We start from the raw sequence: 18,142 nt of genomic DNA, 5'->3' as shown, positions 1-18,142 counted from the left end.
CTGTTTAAGAGGCAGAAAGTGGAATCAGCTAGATCTGGGCCTAACAGCTGATCAGCCGACCTCCCCCCACCTTTATTCAAGGGGAGGAGACATAGACCCTTCTCTCCACAGGAGGAGGGTCAGAGAATCTGTGTCCATCTTTAATCACTTGCTGGGCCACAAGGCAAATGTGCTTTCTTACTTGAGCGTATCTTTTTTCCACCAGAGGCAGTGTGTAGCTTCCCAAGGTGAAGATGCTGACAGGTGTCACTCATTTTGATTTCAGTTTTCATCTGAGTAAAATCCCTAGTGTGGTGTTGCGTTGTGGCCACACCTCACATGCCTTGGTGTTGGAGCAGCAAGCAGCCCATGCCAGAGAAGGGTTAGACCACTCACTGATCCCCCGGCTCCTCCCATCAGCTCTGCCTGAAAGTCTGATCTCCACTAATGACCTCTTAACGCTCCTCCCTGCCCCCCCTTACCTGCTACAAAGTCATCTTCCTAAAGCCCATGCAAGCAGCACACCCTGCCCTTGCTCAGAGAACTTCACTTGCCTGTTTCTCACACAGCCGAGATGCCCAGGTAGGCCCTTGAGGTTCCCCATGGCTGAAAGGGCATAACTTTCCAGTTAAGTGTTCACCAAATGCTCTCCCTACTTCTGATAGGGGCACTTACAATGTCCAAAGATTGAGCACCTGAATTAATATGAAATATAATTATATTACTTACAAAATTGTAGAGCACATGTGTAAGCAGGGGTTTAAGTGTGTGTTTTTCCCCCTTAGGCTTCTTTCTCCTAGGCCTTTGTACCCTACACACCTTTTGATGCTAGATTGAAGCAATCAAGGAGGTGGCTGTGAACAATGGGTTAAGATATCACCTTATCATTGACATTGCCAGGCCATCAAGATCAAAAGAGTGAAGATCTCACCTTATTGAGACATCCCCAGGCGACCAAGATCAAAAGAATGACTTCCAGGACTGCACATAGCTGCATTCCACTCCCAGCCCGTTTGCCCCATATAACCCGATCCCTCAGGCCACTCCTTACGACAGGTTTGGGGTGCTCCTATGCTCCCTGTCTTCTTGGTTGGTCCGCCTTCTCAATAAACGCCTTATATGATTCAACAGTGCCTCCCTTGAATTGGATACAGTGACAGGCAGCCCTGCGCCCCACCGGGGTTTCTGCGGTAACCCTTCCAACAGTGTCACCCAAACACAGTCGTGCAAGCGTGCAGGCCCTGCCACACTCACACACAGGCTCTGGCCATTCTTTCAGCTCATACTAATTCAGGGTCCTCTGGTGCTGGCTGCTGCGCTCTCAGCTCTAAGTGCCAGCAAGCTCAGTGATCATTCCACAAGCATGCCGTATGTTTTTGCCTTTCTGAGGCTTGGCTTACACTCCTGAAACTTAGGTGCATTTCTTGTTAATGTTTTATTGTTTCCCTTAGTACCAAGCACTGTACTACCAGGAATCAGTGTAGCACTACACATGGGTTGCAATGCTGCATGGAAGAGGCTCCTTCTCACTAACATTCTCTTAGCTTTTCGCCTCTGCCGCCTTTGTCAGCCTTTCTCTGTTGGAGGCTCGTCTAGAATCAACAAGCTCTCTTCTCTTTCATGTAAAAATTGAACATACTTCCTTCTTATTTCCTCAGAGACTCGGGCTGAGGGTGAAGTAGGTGGGCATTATTTGGGGCACTACTGAAGTCCACAGACCCCTTGGCATAGCATCCCCCTGCAGCAGCAGTCACTGAGGCATTGCTTATGCGGGACCCTAGGTGGACGTCTGGTACATTCCGGGCAGCCTCCCAGACCTGGGGAGACCATGAAGAATCAGACATGGTTGTCACCCCTTAGAAATCACAGCCATGCTGCTGTACAGTATGAGAGCTTTGAGCTTTTGGCTGTCTGGTAAGCAGGGAGAGATGGCAAACTCTGCCCAACTCCCCTGCTTTGCTTTACCAAATTATAATGCTATAAACCCAGTTCAGGGAGAGGTTCTTGGGATGGCCCCCACCTATCACCCAGTGGGCAAGGTCAGGAGACAAACATGTCAGAGTGACCTGGGGAGGGTTTCCAGATATACACCCACTCCACTGCCTCTCTCCCAAGGCTGTCAGCTGAGATGGCAGGACCCCTTTGCAGAGGTGGGGGTTGGGGGAAATATGACAGGTGAATATACCCCCCCCATGACCCTGGTCCCTGATGCCCGTTCTAACCCTCTCCTACAGGAACACTGCGTAGATGGATCGTCCCCGATGATGTCTGAGCAGGTGTCCACGTTGGCTAACCGTAGGCCTGTTTTTCAGGTTCACTGTGCCCGGGCCCGCTTGGGGACACCAGCCGCTGAGCCCAGAGACCTGCCATGAAACCACACTTGAAGCAATGGAGACAGCGAATGCTTTGCGGGATATTTACGTGGGGGCTCCTCTTCCTGCTGATTTTCATCTACTTCACGGACAGCAACCCCGCCGAGCCCGTGCCCAGCTCCTTGGCCTTCCTGGAGACCAGGAGGCTCTCGCCCGTGCAGGGGAAGCAGAGGGCCATCATGGGTGCCATGCACGAGCCCTCCTTGCCCGAAATCCTGGACGCGAACAAGGGGCCTCGAGACCTGCAGAAATGGGCCCGGGCGCAAGCTGGGGTTGAAAGCGAAGAGATCTTTTCATCCCAGACTGGGAGAAAATCTCAAAGTACTTTCTACCGCGAGGACCACTCCTTTTTGGCCGCCGGTCAGCCGGGGCCTCACAGCCACACCGGGGGGCCCCCGGAGTCCCTGTCCCCCAGGCGCCCCGGCCGGCGGGAGGGCGCGTCGCCGGTGAAGCAGAGGCCGGGGCAGCCGGGCAGTGGCCGCGCGCCCGAGGAGGGCGCCGACGGGGACAGGCTGCGCTCGCCCATGTCCCGGGCCTTCCTGCACCGGCTCTGGCGGGGCGCCGTGTCCTCCAGGATGCTGGCGCCGCGCCTGCAGAGGGCCATGCGGGACTACCTGGCGGCCAACAAGCACGGCGTGCGCTTCCGCGGGCGGCGCGCGGCCGGCCGCAGCCCCGCCGCCCTGCTGTGCGCGCTGCGCCGGGCGCGGGTGCGCACCCTCGACGGCACCGAGCCGCCCTTCTCCGCGCTCGGCTGGCGCGCGCTGGTGCCCGCCGTGCCGCTCGGCCAGCTGCACCCGCGCGGCCTGCGCTCCTGCGCCGTGGTCATGTCCGCGGGCGCCATCCTCAACTCCTCCCTGGGGGAGGAGATAGGTGGGTGTCCTGGGGACTCGCCCGTGGTTAGGGGCTGGCTCCCTCGCCACCTTCCTCCGGCTCCCACGGGCAGCGCGGGTCTGGCCCTGGGTGCCCAGGGCATTAGCTGGAGGCTGCTTCTCTAGCTGGGACCGAGGAGCCTGTTTAGGATCCCAGCAGAGGTGTCCTTTGGGGCACTTTTGGAGCAGAGGTGTGCTCCCCATAGCTCGGTCCAGGGGGAGCGGAAGGCCAGTGTCCCAGCCTTTTGCAGCCAAGACCCTTCTGCTCCCTTAGAAATTGTGTTCTGAGTTCACAGTCTCCCAGCCTGGCCCACAAAAGCCTGATGAGCCCTAGTCTGGTCGAGTTGTGGGAAACAAACAAAGGGGCGAGAAAGGAAAGCAGATGCCCACGGATCAAAGGCAGTTAGGGGTGTCAGCTCCAAAGAGAAGCATTCAATGCTCTGATTATAGTTAGTTGGGGACTAAACTGACGTTGTGGGCTTTGAGGAGAGCCCGATTGCTGTTGAGAGAACATAATTCCTGTCCCAACAATGAGTTCTGACCTGTTGGTACAGATTTAACTTTTGGGTCAGGGCCAGTGCACCTAGCAGGGCCCTTCTCCAAGATGGGAAATAACAGGACCACACCTGGGCTCCCATCTTCCCTTCTCCGCTTCATAGTTCCTGTGTCAGGCCGGTCCAGAGAGACTGACTGATGGGATATACGTGTAGAGAGAAAGCTGTATTTTAATGACTTGCTCCTGTGATTCTGGGGACTGGAAATTCTGAAACTCGTAGTGCTGGCAGGTAGTCTGGGAGTTTAGGTATGAGTTGATATCTGGAGCCCGAAATCTGCAGGACAGGCTGGCAGGTGGAAAACCCAGGCTGGGTTTCTCTGTTGCAGTCTGGATGCCAAATTCCTTCTTCAGGGAACATCAGTCTTTGCTTTAAGGACGTAGACTTCACTCTCTGCCCAGGCTAATTCTGTTGCTGCACCAGTGAGCAAACAGCTACTTAGCCCCTACTGTGTGCCAGCTCTGTACAGGTGCCAGAGGGCCACTGTGAATCAGACACAGCCCCAGCCTGAAGAGCCAACGTGAAATGACCAAGCCTAATACACACTCACAACAGACAGTGTTACTCGTTACTAATCTGGAAGTGACACTCGGGGCAGCTGTTGTTTCCTGGACTCATTAGTAGTTCTGTGTCCTTCAGGAGGGGTTGATGTCCAGACCCTCTTTAAATTGGGGAGGGGGGGGTGTTGCATGCCATGGTATTCAGGCTCCACAATCCAGACCTTATCTCGGATGTTCTTGGGAATGAGGCTGAATGTGAAAAATTTCTTTAAGTAAAAAAAACAAAACAAGACACAAGTCCAGACTTGAGGTCTGGGGTCCCAGAGTCCCCACGCTGACATTACAGCAGGCCCATAATAACTGTCCATGTGTCACATAAATGGGCAGCCAAAGCTGGAGCAGAGCAGCCTGCAATTGATTAGGGAAAGCAGTGGTTAGAGGTCCCTGGAGCGTAATAACACCACAGCTCTCCCCCGTTTCCAGGGCCATTATTAATAATGTAAGAAGGAATTTAAGTATCATGCTGTAAAGCAGGCAGTAACTGGCTTCTGGTCTGGTTTTGCTGTGTGTTAAACACCTCTGCACCATAGTTGCACATTTGGATTGCTCCTGCATGCCAGGGAGAATTCCCCTGCTCCCATTCTGGCATAAATGTCTCTGACCAGAGTCTCGTAAACTCTGTTCAGAATTTGGACTCGAGTATGAAAGACACTGGTCATTGCACATTTGTGAGGAACATGGAATGTCACTTATATCTTTGTTAATTTCTAGTACCCAAGTTTAATTTTATTGTATGCACTGATATGAAGTTTCGTGATTAGAACTGTAGAATCTCAACTGGAAAACACAGTTTTTCAAATTCTCTAGTGTTTTGCCTACTTTTTTTGTTTTTGTTTTTTGGGTTTTTTTAATTTTTCATATATATATATATATCTTTATTGATTTCAGGGAGAAGGCAGAAGAGGGAGAGATAAAAACACCAATGATGAGAGAGTCATTGGGGATCGAGCCCGCAACCCGGGCATGTGCCCTCACCGGGAATCGAACCTCGATCTCCTGGATCCTAGGTCGATGCTCAACCGCTGAGCCATGCCCGGCCGGGCATTGCCTACTTTTTTTTTAATCCAGTTTGGTACCTACCATTTTAAGAATATGTTATCATAGCATAACACTAGTTTTAAAAAGAAAAAGCCCTTCATTTTTATAAGCTGATATCTCTTAACCAGAGCTGCATGTGAGGTGGCGACTTCTGTCTTCCTGCTCACCTGACTGTGTACATGCTTATCAGTGCTTATCAACACAGAGCTGTTAATGGCTCTCTTAATAAAAACAAAGTCTAGCAGATTCCTCTAGGCAGCTTGGAATATTGGGGCATGCTGTACTAGTTAGCTAAATTCATCTTGGCCCCTAAAAATCTCATGTGGCTTGGCTAAGTGAAGATCAAAACACTTACCAACATAGTCTTACAAAAAACTAAGGGCAAAGCCAGGAAAGCCCCTGGGGCTGGCTCCCTGTGGGCGCTGCCAGGAGACCCCTCCCTGCAGAACCGTGTCTGAATACCCAGCAGTCACACCCCACCCGGGAGGAGGTCTCGCCCTCGGGCTCCTCCCGGGCGCTTCCTCCAGCTCCCTCTGCTGGTTCCACAGGCGGTGCAGTCCTGTTTCTCAGCTCTTACACCGGGTCATGCCCTGTAACTGTTTTTAAGAAAGTTGTAGCAGTTGTCAACACCTCCATGTGGAATATGTTATTGAAAAGCAAACTAAACTGTTTTGGAAATGTGGGACATTCTTTCCTAGAACCAGTGAGGTTTTCTGTCACCCATATATGTAAATAGTTATTCGGTAGCGAGGTCGGCTGCCAGCAGTCCTGTGGAAACACACTGCAGAGGAGCAATGTCTTTTCTGCGCTAACAGTGGTGGCCTTGATACCGGAGATCAGGATCTGTGTGCTTGAAACTCAAATTCTGCAAAGTGTGTGGGATGTGGGGTGGGGGGACTTACAGTGCTCCCCAGTGGGTGGAGGCTGGATTGGGCGTGTCCTGTTTCCTTCAAAAAAGCATGAAAGATCAGAGTCATTGAACAAGCATTATTTATTGATCCCCACCTCTCTGAGGCCTGACAACTATGCCAGCTACGAGTGACCCAGAGACGGTAGGGAACAGACCTCGGCCTCGAGTCCTCTGCAGTGTTGTGGGGAAGACGGACTGTGCGCGCAGCGGCACTGTGTTTAGGAGGGGCACTGAGCGGTATGGACGGAGAGGGAAGGGCGCAACCCTAACCCCTGTGAGGGCTGGTGCCTGGGCAGAGAGGAGGTTGGCAATGACCGGAGAGGGGAAGCCAGGCCAGGGGTGCAGCGCTCGGGCAGGGAGCTGCAGGGGCACCCCCGGGAGGGGCGGGGAGTAAGCTGGACAGGCCGCAGGAGGTCAGCAGGAGCATCACACGCAGAAGTTAGACTCACTAAGTCGTCGTCGTCATAGGCACCACACAGTAGGTGTTTACAGCAGACCAGGCCCAGCACCAAATGCTTTTATGTGTTAGCTGCTGGAAGCCTTACAACCCAAAGTAGTAGATACAGTTATTCCCGTTTTATGGGTAAGGAAACGTAGGCACCTAGAAGGCCCAGTGGGCGGAGCCTGGATTCCATCAAACCCCAACCCGGGTGTTCAGAAGCTCCAGCTCTGACCCTGGGCCATGGGGAGAGGCACTGAAGTCCTTGAAGCAGAGTGAGGCGTCTACTTTTTATTTTAGAGAGATCGCTCCAGAGCCGGGATGTGAGGGCATGGAAAAATAAGTCACGCTGCAGGAGTCCCAGGAGAGGAGCGATGAAGCCCCTGGGGACTGCAGGCTTTCCCTTGCTCACTGTTGCAGAGTCCGTGCTCTGGATGCGGATGCGTGTGCGAGAGGAGGAGGGGGACTTGCCCAGAACAGGGCAGTGACCGAGGGCCCCTGAGCCTCCTGGCTGGCTGCTCCAGGAAGGGGAAGGGCCTTAATCTCCCTTCAGTGAGTGCACTTAGCCTGGCTCTGTTCTCAAGGTCAACAGGAACCCCTCTACCCTGGAAATCCTCCTCCAGAAGTGGTGCTTTACTTTATTCCCCTGGTGCTTGCTGGCTGATCTCTTCCTTCTTTTTAAATGTGAAGGGACAACTTAGTTTTCAAGGTGCATTATCAAGGCAGTGCACACACAGCCAGACATATGTTTACAAAACACGCCAGCCAGCCTGACAGACGCACTCTCAGCTAGTCCTGCCCCACACGCCTCCCTCCCATCCTCTGATGCTGCTCACAGACAGCTTTAAGGAGCGTCAGTCGGTATCCACGCAGCCTCCAGCCTCTGGCTCTCCCTCCCTGCCTCTCACAAAACTGGCCTTTTAGCTCTTCAGACTCAACCCACTGCTAAAGGAGGTCAGCTGCATTGCATTTCTGTGCCTTTGAAGTAGTTTGAAGGCTTAAAACACAACTCTGTGTGAAACTCCAGCATTTAAAAGCAGTGATGCTTTCAGGAGTGATGTGATGAATTCGGAATTGCTTGATTAATTTGAAATGCAGCCACCGCTTGGGATCTGTGGCTTGTCGACCTCAGCCTTTGCCGGGGCTGTCTGAGGGCGGCCTGGTCCAGTGGGGAGCTGTGCTGTGGGAGTCCTGGCGTCATTCACCCAGGTGTTCTGACCCCTCTCAGTGCCTGAACTTTACCTCCCTGCTGCAGCTTCCCTCACGCTCTGTCCTGTCACACGGGGTTGCCTTAGGCCTGAGTTCACCCAGTGGGGTCTGCTTACTCCTGGAAATCCAAGACCCTTGCAGGGACTCACGAGGAGAAAATATTTTTTAAATAATACTCAAAGATTTTTTTAACTGTTGACATTTACTGCTGTTGTAGACGCATTGGTGGAGAGAACTGTTTCTTAGCACAAATCAAGGGCCCACAAGGCAGGAGACCCAACTCTACTAAGCATGGTATTTTCGCTGCCAAGCGTAGCATTAAGAAAAAGGGCCAGTTTCACTTATGGATAGATGATTTTATTAAATCTCTGAGTACCCGCAATTTTAAGACCAAGTGGGACATAACCTGAAAGGCACCGGGCATACCTGCACACAGTGGGAGAGCGTCTGTGTGAGTTGTGAGTGGAACTAGCCGCTTTATCATGAACACACGTTTTACCTCAAACAAGTGTCTGACAGACTTTATTCAGTCTTGGGCATTGGCAGATATTCTCTCAAAAACAGATTAAGTGAGCCTGTCACTCTTGGGAAAATAGCTGACAGTGTTTGCTGCAGATGATAAAATTCAGGTTTTCAAGCATGAGCTTGATTTACTTTATAACCAAATGCATCAGTATTTGGAAGATCTGGGTAACTTACTGAACTGATGGCTCCAGACGATCATTGCACAGTGTTCCAGAATTATACACTTTAAGAGCAAGATAAACAGATGGGTTTTAATGTAACCGCATGAAAAGTTCATTGACACTGTGTCACATTCCTCATTGCAACTACCTTTTATAAAACTATAACTTATCAAGTTTTGGTGAAGTATCGAAGAAGACTATTCCCAGTAATCGGCAAAGACTTCAGATATTCTGCCCATTTCTGGCAGTACATCTGAGTCTTTATGTATTTCAACTGAAGCAGTATATTGCAGCTGACTCATGCACAAGCAACCAGGAGAAAGAAAGTGTTCTGAAAAGTCACTCATTAATGAGACTTGCAAACATTTAAAACAGTGCCAGTCTTCTCACTGTTTTTTTGTTTTTGAAAATGTGTTTTTCATCAAAATATGTTATTTTAAATTAAACTAATAAACTTTTTTTTTCTGTTTTATTTTCTAATATGGTATATATTGATAGATATAGTTTAAATAAACATAACGTCTTTGGGTTGTCATACATCTTCAAGAATGTAAAAGGGTCCTGAGACCAAAATGTAAGAATCCTGAGAGTGGAAACTTCTTACTCCTAGGAGCCAGGTAGTAAAGGTTTTGAGCTTTGTGAGCCATAGGGTCTCACAGCTCAGCTCTGCCACTACAGACAATAGATAAACAAGTGAGTGTGTCTGTCACAGTACAACTTTATTTACTAAAACTGGAGGCAGGTCATAGCTTGCTGACTACTGCAAATTTCTCCTAAAAGAACATTGTAGTACTTTTCGATGACTTAGTCACCTTCCCTTTATGCATCGTTTGTGTTCCAAAAGTGTGGTGATCTTGGTTCTCAACACTGGAGTCTGGATTCTTCTGAGTTCGACACTTGTTCAGAGAGGCACCTTTTGCAAAGTGGTTTTAGGGGTGACACACATGCAGAGGCTCTACCACTTAGAGGTTAGGAAGATCTCTCCCAGGAGACTCCTCGGGAGGGGACAGCAGGACTCAGGTGAAGAAGGCAGGCTGCTTCAGGGACTTGAGGGGTATGGTCACCATAAGTGCAGCCTGTATCCACAAGACTCTTTGGCAGATCAGAAATGCATAATCTCCCCTCTCACTCTCTCATAAATAGGCATTGCCATTGCTCCAAGTTGAACTTAGAATGTGCATAGAATTATGAAGCTAAAGATAGCCTATGGAAATTCCCTTATTGCTGATTACGCCTGTTTTCAGGCTAGTTTCTAAGAATTAATTACTCGGCACAGGAAATTTTAAGACGTGTATATATAGAGACTGCTGTGTGGAAAGGGGCAAACATCTCCCCCGTTTCCGTGCCTTAGTCAGGTGAGCCCGCGGTCCTCTACCCCAGCTCTTGTCTCCCTTGCCAGCCTGCACCAGAGCCTTGTTCTGGGGACCTCAGAGAACTTGGGAAAGTCTGACTGTCCGGTCCAATGCAGAGAGCCGTGGATCTGTGTTGGGGTTGAAGCTCTGTGAACCAAGTTGTGCCCCGTGGACTAGGAATACTATAAATAGCTTTGATTGCAGGTGCAATTGGTGGCACCTCCCTTCCTCCAGGCTCAGGCAGCAAGTCCGGCCATTTCTGCAAGAGGAGGAAGAGTGTGTGCCAAGGTGGCTCTCACGGGCCTTCTTGGCATTGTCACCAGTATGTCAAGATGCACAGAAACTAGGGCTGGTTTTCTTTTTTAAGCACAAACCAGCACCCAAAAGTGGTCAAGGTGCGCTGCAGGCTGTGGCTCTGAGTGCATGAGAGACGCACTTGGCCTTGGCGCAGGCCTCAGCGTTGGCGGCCCCAGGAGCAGCCTCCCTGCTCTGCAAGCCGTGAGGAGCCGCAGGTGAGCAGCCTGTTTGTAGCATCCTTACCTGTCCCCACTGATTCCATCCTCAAAGTGATTTGGAGACTTTAGGCGAATGGCTGTTAAAAGCCCCCCCTTGTAAAGAATGTGGGCACGTAAGCATCTCTGTATGACTGAGATGACGCGGGGCCAGGTGTGACCGCCCGGATTTGTGCCTCCACGCTGACCTGCCCCTAGGCAGCAGCTCTTTCTAAACACACAGGTCGCTGAAAAATACGTGAATGGGTCTCTTCACTGTCGGTGTCTAATCAGCTTCCGGTCTTGAAAGATATTTTCCTAGATTATGCTTATTCTAGAGAAGTAGAAAAACAGTGAGTTTGTCACTTCTGTGCCCCTAGATTCTCACGATGCGGTCTTGAGATTTAACGCTGCTCCAACCCGTGGCTACGAGAGGGATGTGGGGAACAAAACCACCCTGCGCATCATTAACTCCCAGGTAAGGCGCTGGGCTGTCCGCTCGGGTGCGCGCTCGGCCCGCGGCCTGGCTGGCGAGTGGGGAGAGTTCAGTCCCCGTGGCCACGGCCTTCCTTATTGCTGTGGGTCTTGTGATTATAAAGAATTAATGAGGAAAAGATGTAGAGAAATGGGAACTGGTGTGTGGCATGAATAGGAAAAAGTGAGTAAATAAGGTCAAAAGGAAAAATCTGTGATATATATAAAATCATAGACTTACCACGTTGCCTCGTGTGGACTTTGAAAAGACATTCGACGTACGAGTAGTGGCCACGAGGACGCAGGGGATGGAGGAGAGACAAGCAGAGATACAAAACTCACGGCTAGTCGGGTAGCTTGAGAACTTTGTTATTTGAAAGTTTTAAAAATGAAAATGGATTGTTGAATTGAAAACAAAAATATCTCCTTTCTATGTATTCTTAATAAGAATGTTTTCCAAATTTGTAGCAAAATTATTCTCAGAACAGACCATTACAATTTCTAGAGTTTCAAACTGTATAGAGAAATATGAGGGGATGAGTGCTTTATGGTGAGTTGCTTGCAGAATGAAAGGTCGGACTCCCGCGTGGCGCCCGGAGCCCGGCAGTCACCGCAGGGCAGAAGCAATGGCCGCGTTTCCTTAATTACAGAGGCCGCTGATTAGAAGACTCGCCCCTCATTTCACATCAGCTTTTCAGAGTGGAGGAGATAAGCCCACCCAGTTCAAACACATGTCACCTGTAAGATGCATTTGAACTTCAGAAACATTAAGATGGGAAGAAAAGAAAGTACATCTTAAAAGCTGTGAAAATAGAAACCAATACATTATTTTTTCTCAAAAATGTAGTTTAAAAAAAAGGTGATTGGCAGGTGAGATTGAAGAACTCATCCAGACTAGCTAGAGCCACAGAGAAGGACCGTCAACCAGGCTGACTAAGGGTGACTGGCTCACTGTGTCCCCTCCGTCCTGGGGCTGGCTCACCGTGTCCCCTCCGTCCTGGGGCTGGCTCACCATGTCCCCTCCGTCCTGGGGCTGGCTCACCGTGTCCCCTCCATCCTGGGGCTGGCTCACCGTGTCCCCTCCGTCCTGGGGCTGGCTCACCGTGTCCCCTCCGTCCTGCGGCTGGCTCACCGTGTCCCCTCCGTCCTGGGGCTGGCTCACTGTGTCCCCTCCGTCCTGGGGCTGGCTCACCGTGTCCCCTCCGTCCTGGGGCTGGCTCGCTGAGGCGCCAACATAATTCATCACCCACATCTGCAGCCCCCTCCCAAATTGCCTGTGGAGACACTGGAGAAGTTTGTGGGGCCCTGAATTAGCTGGGGGGCTACATCTGTCAGGAGCCAATTCGATACCACTAGATATGAGTACAGTGCTTGGAGGAAATGTAAGAACTGGTAGATTTTAAAAAAAACACAACAAAACTCATTTCCCCAAACATTTCTTTTAAGTGCTGTAGCATGCGATGCTCGCCTCTCTCCCTCCCCCAGAGGAAAACAATCTGAGGAACTTTTTACAAATGAGCCAGAGCAAGGAAAAAACTTCTCATCCCTTTTTAAAATATGACTTTGAAGAACCAAACACGTTCTCTGAAATGAGTTCCCTGTGTGTTTGCAGATCCTGACCAACCCCAGCCATCACTTCATTGACAGTTCACTGTACAAAGATGTCATCTTGGTGGCCTGGGACCCCGCCCCTTATTCTGCAAACCTGGACCTGGTAAGTTCTCACCTGTTGGCCCTGCCCTACCCCTCTTCAGAAGGTGCCTTTGACTGATGACTCATGGGATTCAGCTTTGATAGACATAATGAAACTGGCCGTGGCTGCCCAGGCCGTCTCGGTGCCGCTTCTCAAAGCTGCTTGGTGAACAGTGTCCGTCTGTAAAGAGCTTAGGCTGTGGAGGATTTTTTTCAGTGACCAATGTCCAAATGTTCAGACATTCCTCGTTACGCTGGAGGTTGGGTTGATTACACTGAAAATGTTCCCATTATGATAGAGCTACATTACCTTCCAAGAAGCTATAAGACCTTCTGAAATAAATTGGAGGTGCTTGGCAAGAAAATCTAAACTTGTGTATCAACAGCTTATTATTTACATGAACCTGCAACAGGCTTTCCTTGAGTGTGTTGCTCTGTGGCTTCAGCTTCTAACCCTGTTTGGTCTTATGATGAAGCATAAACGAGGTTATCACTAGCCAGTGAAATGTAAGTGAGTTACATGAGTGACTTTCTGGCAAATCATTGCCTAGCTCAGCAAGCAGCCAGTTACTTCTGGTGAAGCCTGGGGTGAAAAGTCAGTGTCGGTGTTTTTAAAGAGCCCGGGGGAGATGCTGCCAGCTGTGCCAGCGATTGTCTTTCCACTTGTTCTGCTGTGACTCAAGGGAATGCAGCCTGGAGAGGGGGACCGACCTTGGCCTCACCAAGAGGTCACTTTCTAAGAGAGCTGCCCAAGGTCGACGGGTCCCTCTGAAAGGCGTGCTCTGTGGCCGTTCACCCTGATGCTGAAGCTGGACCTTAACCGGCATGATTACTAGGGAGCTTTAACCAGGATTGAAATCAGAACCACCAGGAGAGGGTTTCCCAGCTCCGTCAGAGCCCATCTCCAGAAATGCAGCACATGGTGTGTGTGTTTCCTGAGAGCCTTGTGGGTTCTCACATGTGCCCTCTATTAACAGTCAGGCATCAGGTGGGTGTTTGAGCTTTTCCGCTTCCTTCCCAGCCCTTCTCTGGCTTACGGTCTCAGGGCTCTCTTGCTGTCTCTGGACGGACCAAAAGCTGCTAGCTGGCTCACCTTGTGTGTTGCTCTGTTGGAAGCAGCCAAGCCCAAGGCGCAGAGCTTGCAACCCCATGGGTGTGGGTGCGATGGTGCTGAAGTCTGAGTGGCACGGCTGCTGCGGCCAGGCCTGTCTTTCCATTTGCTGTGTCAGGACGGGGGGAGGAGGGGAAGAAGCCAAGTCCCACATTCCTCCGGCCCCCTGCCCACTGCCTCACTCAAGATGATCTGGCCCAGACATTCTCACATTTTCAAAACAACAGAACACGTTCAGCCATGGTCTGTTCCTCAGGATCTTACTCTAGACCAGGGTGTCTGTCTGAAGGGAGTACGGGCCTGAGCCCTGTGAGCCAAGCCCCCACTCACCTTCTCCAAAGGAGCCTGAGCCTTGTGAGCCAGCCCCTCCCTCCCTCACCTTCTCCAAATCCCATTCCATGGTGGCAACTGACATGCTTCTGCAACTGTTTTTTTCAGTCAACCATTTTTTGAGAAAATAATTTATATACAATCAATGTAAGTATACATTTTGATGAGTATTAGCAAATATCTATAGTCATGTATCTGCAACCACAGTTAAGAAATGGGATATTTTCATCACTCCAGGGAGTCCCCTGTGCCACACCCCCAGGTCCTCCAGCCCCTGCCCAGGCCCAGGTGTTAATTGATGTGCTTCCTGTCACTATAGATTAGTTTTGAGCCCAGGGGTCAGCACACCACAGCCATGGGACAGATCGGGCCATGCTATTCATTTTGCATGTTGTGTGGCTGCCTGTGGGGCAGAGTTGAGTGGTTGCCACAGAGACTGCATAACCCACCAAGCCCTTTAGAGAAGTCCACTGGGCACTGTGAAGCCATTTCACTCAAGCACCAAGCGTCTGTCCCTCTGTGGGACCCTTGCTCTCTGTCCGAAGCCCCTCCTCCACCTCCGAGTCCCTCCTTCCCTTCGGTGCCACCCTGTGGCCCTTGCCCAGTGTGGTCCTCAGGCCTTGATTGTGTTGATTTTTTTTCCTCTTAGTGGTACAAGAAGCCAGATTACAACCTGTTCACTCCGTACGTTCAGCATCGCCAGAGAAACCCAGATCAGCCCTTCTATATTCTCCACCCCAAGTTTATATGGCAGCTCTGGGACGTCATCCAGGAGAACACCAGGGAGAAGATCCAGCCCAACCCCCCGTCGTCCGGCTTCATTGGTAGGTGCATCTGAAGAACCGAAAGGGTGGTGCTCAGGCAGGGCAGGCCTGATAGGTAAGAAATGCGCACTCGTGTTTTACAGCAAGAACAGCTAAAAGGTGGTTTTAGAGGGAAATAGACCAGCTGAGGAAGAGAGATACATCTGTCCCTGTTTCTGTTGCTGCATAGCTACTACGCCAAAATTCCAAGGTTTAAAGGAAGACCTGCTTTGTTTTCTCTCCGGATTTTATGGGTCAGGACAGGCTTGTTGGGGCAGCACTATTGTTTGCAGGCGTTGATGGGGGTCCCTTGGTTGCGGTTCAGCTGTTTTATGGGGCGGCTTCACTCCGTGTCCAGCCCCCTGGCCAGGCCCAGCTGGGACCGCTCACCTGTGGTTGCACCTGGTCTCCCACGCGGTGGTCTCAGGGTAGCCGCACTTCCTGAACAGGCCCCTGGCAAGTGGTGCCAAAGGCGGGAACTAGAGCTGCCAGTGTCCTACGGCCCAGGCCTGGAGATGTGCGCAGCATCTCCGTGCTGCATTCTCAGGGTCAGAGCGTCCAGCCCTGTCAGCCTTAGGGGGATGACACACAGGCCTCAGCTCAGCCCTTGCTGGTCCACCACACACTCCGAGCACACTGTCCATAGGAGGCCCGGGGGAGCTGACTGTGGCTACAGGCTGATGCCAGGTGGGTTCAGGCTCTGATCAGACTGACTCTAGCACCTTACGCAGCTCTCAACACCAGAGTCCACCAGCTCTAACCCCAAAATATAATTTATATAACAGGATTATATCACACGTGGCTTATTATATTTTTTTCAGCCAGGCTTTGATCCTCAAAGTTTGTGGTCTTACCCCATTTATTTGCCTGCGTTTCAGCTTATCGCCCCATTATTTCTTTGATTTCACTGAGCTGGGTAATATAAAGCATTTCTTAGATCTCCTTAGCAATATGAAAGCAGTAACAGAACCAAGGACATTAGTTTCACGCAAAAGAAACTCATGCCCTCCACCCTGATGTCACTGACTTTATCACTTGCACCATGGCTTGGGCTGCACAGTGGATCCTGTGATTAGAGGGGATTCAGGAGGCAGGGTTGGTTTGGTCATAGATACAGGGGACATGCACAGTATCTGAACGGAGACTTGTAGCTTTGGAGTGGGTCTCAGTATTGTAATAATGTGAATATTTTATGCAGAATTCAAACAAAATTTACACTATGACTCTGCATGTTACTTCCTCAATTTCTAAAGCCATGCCTTTGACACTCTTGAGTTCCAAATCACTCTTTTGAAATCCCAAGCTCTGTCTCTTTTGTGCAGTTCCATTGGCTGCTGTTGATTTAGTGTATCAGTGAAGGGCGATAGAATAATGCGTAGATGGCACATAGGATTTGACAGACATTTAATAACATCTTTTTCTTACTCGTCTTCTTGTGAATCTATTTGCCTAATATTTGATTAGAGCAAAAGTTTCGGGGCACAGTGGGGGGCTGTCAGATTTACTCACTGTGATGTAGTCTGAGATATTCAAGTTACATAGTCATAGCTGGAGAAAAAAATTTCCCGTGTTTTTGCCAAAAGAGATCATGGCCCGTGTATAGGGTCAGCTTTGTTTCAGGCTGCTGACTGAGAATTTGGAGTTTCCCAGGCTGATACCTGCCTTTGCGGCTGCTTCTACATGAGAAAGGGGATTGCAGTTTGGTGTCTTTGCAAGAGCATCTTTGGGTTGGGCAGAGTGAGTGTGAATTCTTCTCTGCCATTTACTGGCTTTCTCACCACGGGCAAGGTGCTTAATCCTGTCAGCCTCGTAAGTGTGCCTGAGAAATGCAAATAATAAAACTTTTGAAGGGATGCGTCAGGGGCCGGTCTGCAGTTGCTGTTATTTTCTAGCACTATTCTGTCCTGTCTGGCAGCTATTACCCACAAATGGCTATTTAAATTTAAATCAGGATTAATAAGAGGAAAACTTCAGTTGCTCAGTGTTACCAGCCACATTTCAGGGTTCGGGAGCTGCGTGCTCCTGGTGGCACTGGATCAGGCAGCACAGGCAGAGAGCATCTCCCTTGTCACAGACAGCTCTGCGGGGCACACTGTCAAGCTGGGCTCGTCACAAGAGAATGAAACAGAGCAAGTTGATAGGGCATCTTCATTCCCACTTGCAGGCTGGCTCTGTGGGGACACAGGTGTGCAGGAGGCGTGGCCTGATGTCACTGACTCCATCTGCGGCTCCTGTCCCTGGTGGTATCTAAGTGTGAGCCCCTCCCTGAGGTGAGCAGGAGATCAGCCTGGGCGAGCCATGCCCAGCAGGGCCGTCCCCTCCGCATCTCCGGCTGGTGCCTCTTCCTGGATCTGGCTAGAAATATGCTCAGAGCCAGAGCCTGTTCTATAATTTATGTGACTTTCCTATATACCAGTAAAATGATGTCACCTGCATCTCCGTCTGTCTGCCAGGAGAGTGTTTAAAGATCAATGAGTCTTTTCTTCGCTTATCTAAAAGTGTTCTCCAAGTGTGCCTTCCTGTTCTGAGGTCACATTGATGGCTGCAGACTGATTGTCTCAGCACCTCATTTCCAAACACTCTAACCGGTGACGTCAGCTGCTGAACAGAAGATCCCGCTGTCGGCCTGCGTGGGTGGGATGTCCCCCTGCTCGGCCGGCCCGCGTGGTTGGGATGTCCCCCTGCTCGGTCAGCCCGCGTGGTAGGGATGTCCCCCTGCTCGGTCAGCCCGCGTGGGTGGGATGTCCCCCTGCTCGCAGTCGCGGGTTCTGCCCAGTGCGGTCAACAGGACGCTCTGTCTGAGGAGAGGTGCGCACAGCCCTGTGCTCCTGCTTCCCGGGTGAGCACGGGGCTCCCCCTGCAGGCGCAGGGACCCGTTTCTTCCTTGAGGAGCTGCTGATCCAGCGGTGACAAGCTGTCTCCCATCGCATGTCTACACCCACCTCACACATTTTCCCTACATGTGTATGAACCTGCATGTGTGAAACAGAGGGACTCTAAAAGCTGACTCTTTTGAACACAAAAGACATTTCTTTTATGTAAATTGGCGCATGGCTGTTAGAATCCCGGGGGAACACACCTGGCCCCTTACATGGAATGTTGTGCCAGTTAGAGGCCTGCTCCTGGGCTGAAGGCAGGGGAGCTGGAAGGGAAGGGTCACCCACAAGGCACATCCTCCTGTGGGCCCAGGGCTGTGCGAGTGAGGAAACCGGGCAGGGTCCTGCCCGGGACTTACAGGCAGCGGGTGGCAGACGAGGTCGATACGTGCACACG

General features: G+C 50.8%; 1 protein-coding gene across 4 annotated transcripts in view; it reads left to right on the top strand.

Annotated features, from left to right (window-relative positions):
• The window catches only part of ST6GAL2 (ST6 beta-galactoside alpha-2,6-sialyltransferase 2), an 80,566-nt gene that overhangs the window by 46,073 nt on the left and 16,351 nt on the right, over nt 1–18,142 (top strand). For all 4 annotated transcript variants that reach the window (XM_081145749.1, XM_081145747.1, XM_081145748.1 and 1 more), the window contains exons 2-5: nt 2,292–3,221; nt 10,840–10,937; nt 12,546–12,647; nt 14,716–14,890. In XM_081145749.1, the coding sequence (XP_081001875.1) occupies nt 2,348–3,221; nt 10,840–10,937; nt 12,546–12,647; nt 14,716–14,890 (1,249 nt within the window). In that variant the 5' untranslated portion in view covers nt 2,292–2,347. The remainder of the gene's footprint in view (nt 1–2,291; nt 3,222–10,839; nt 10,938–12,545; nt 12,648–14,715; nt 14,891–18,142) is intronic.

Source organism: Miniopterus schreibersii (genome assembly GCF_964146895.1).
Source record: "Miniopterus schreibersii genome assembly, chromosome: 8".
NCBI lineage: Eukaryota > Metazoa > Chordata > Mammalia > Chiroptera > Miniopteridae > Miniopterus > Miniopterus schreibersii.
Note: the sequence above shows the minus strand (reverse complement) of the source record. Positions and strands in the feature narration are given on the sequence as shown.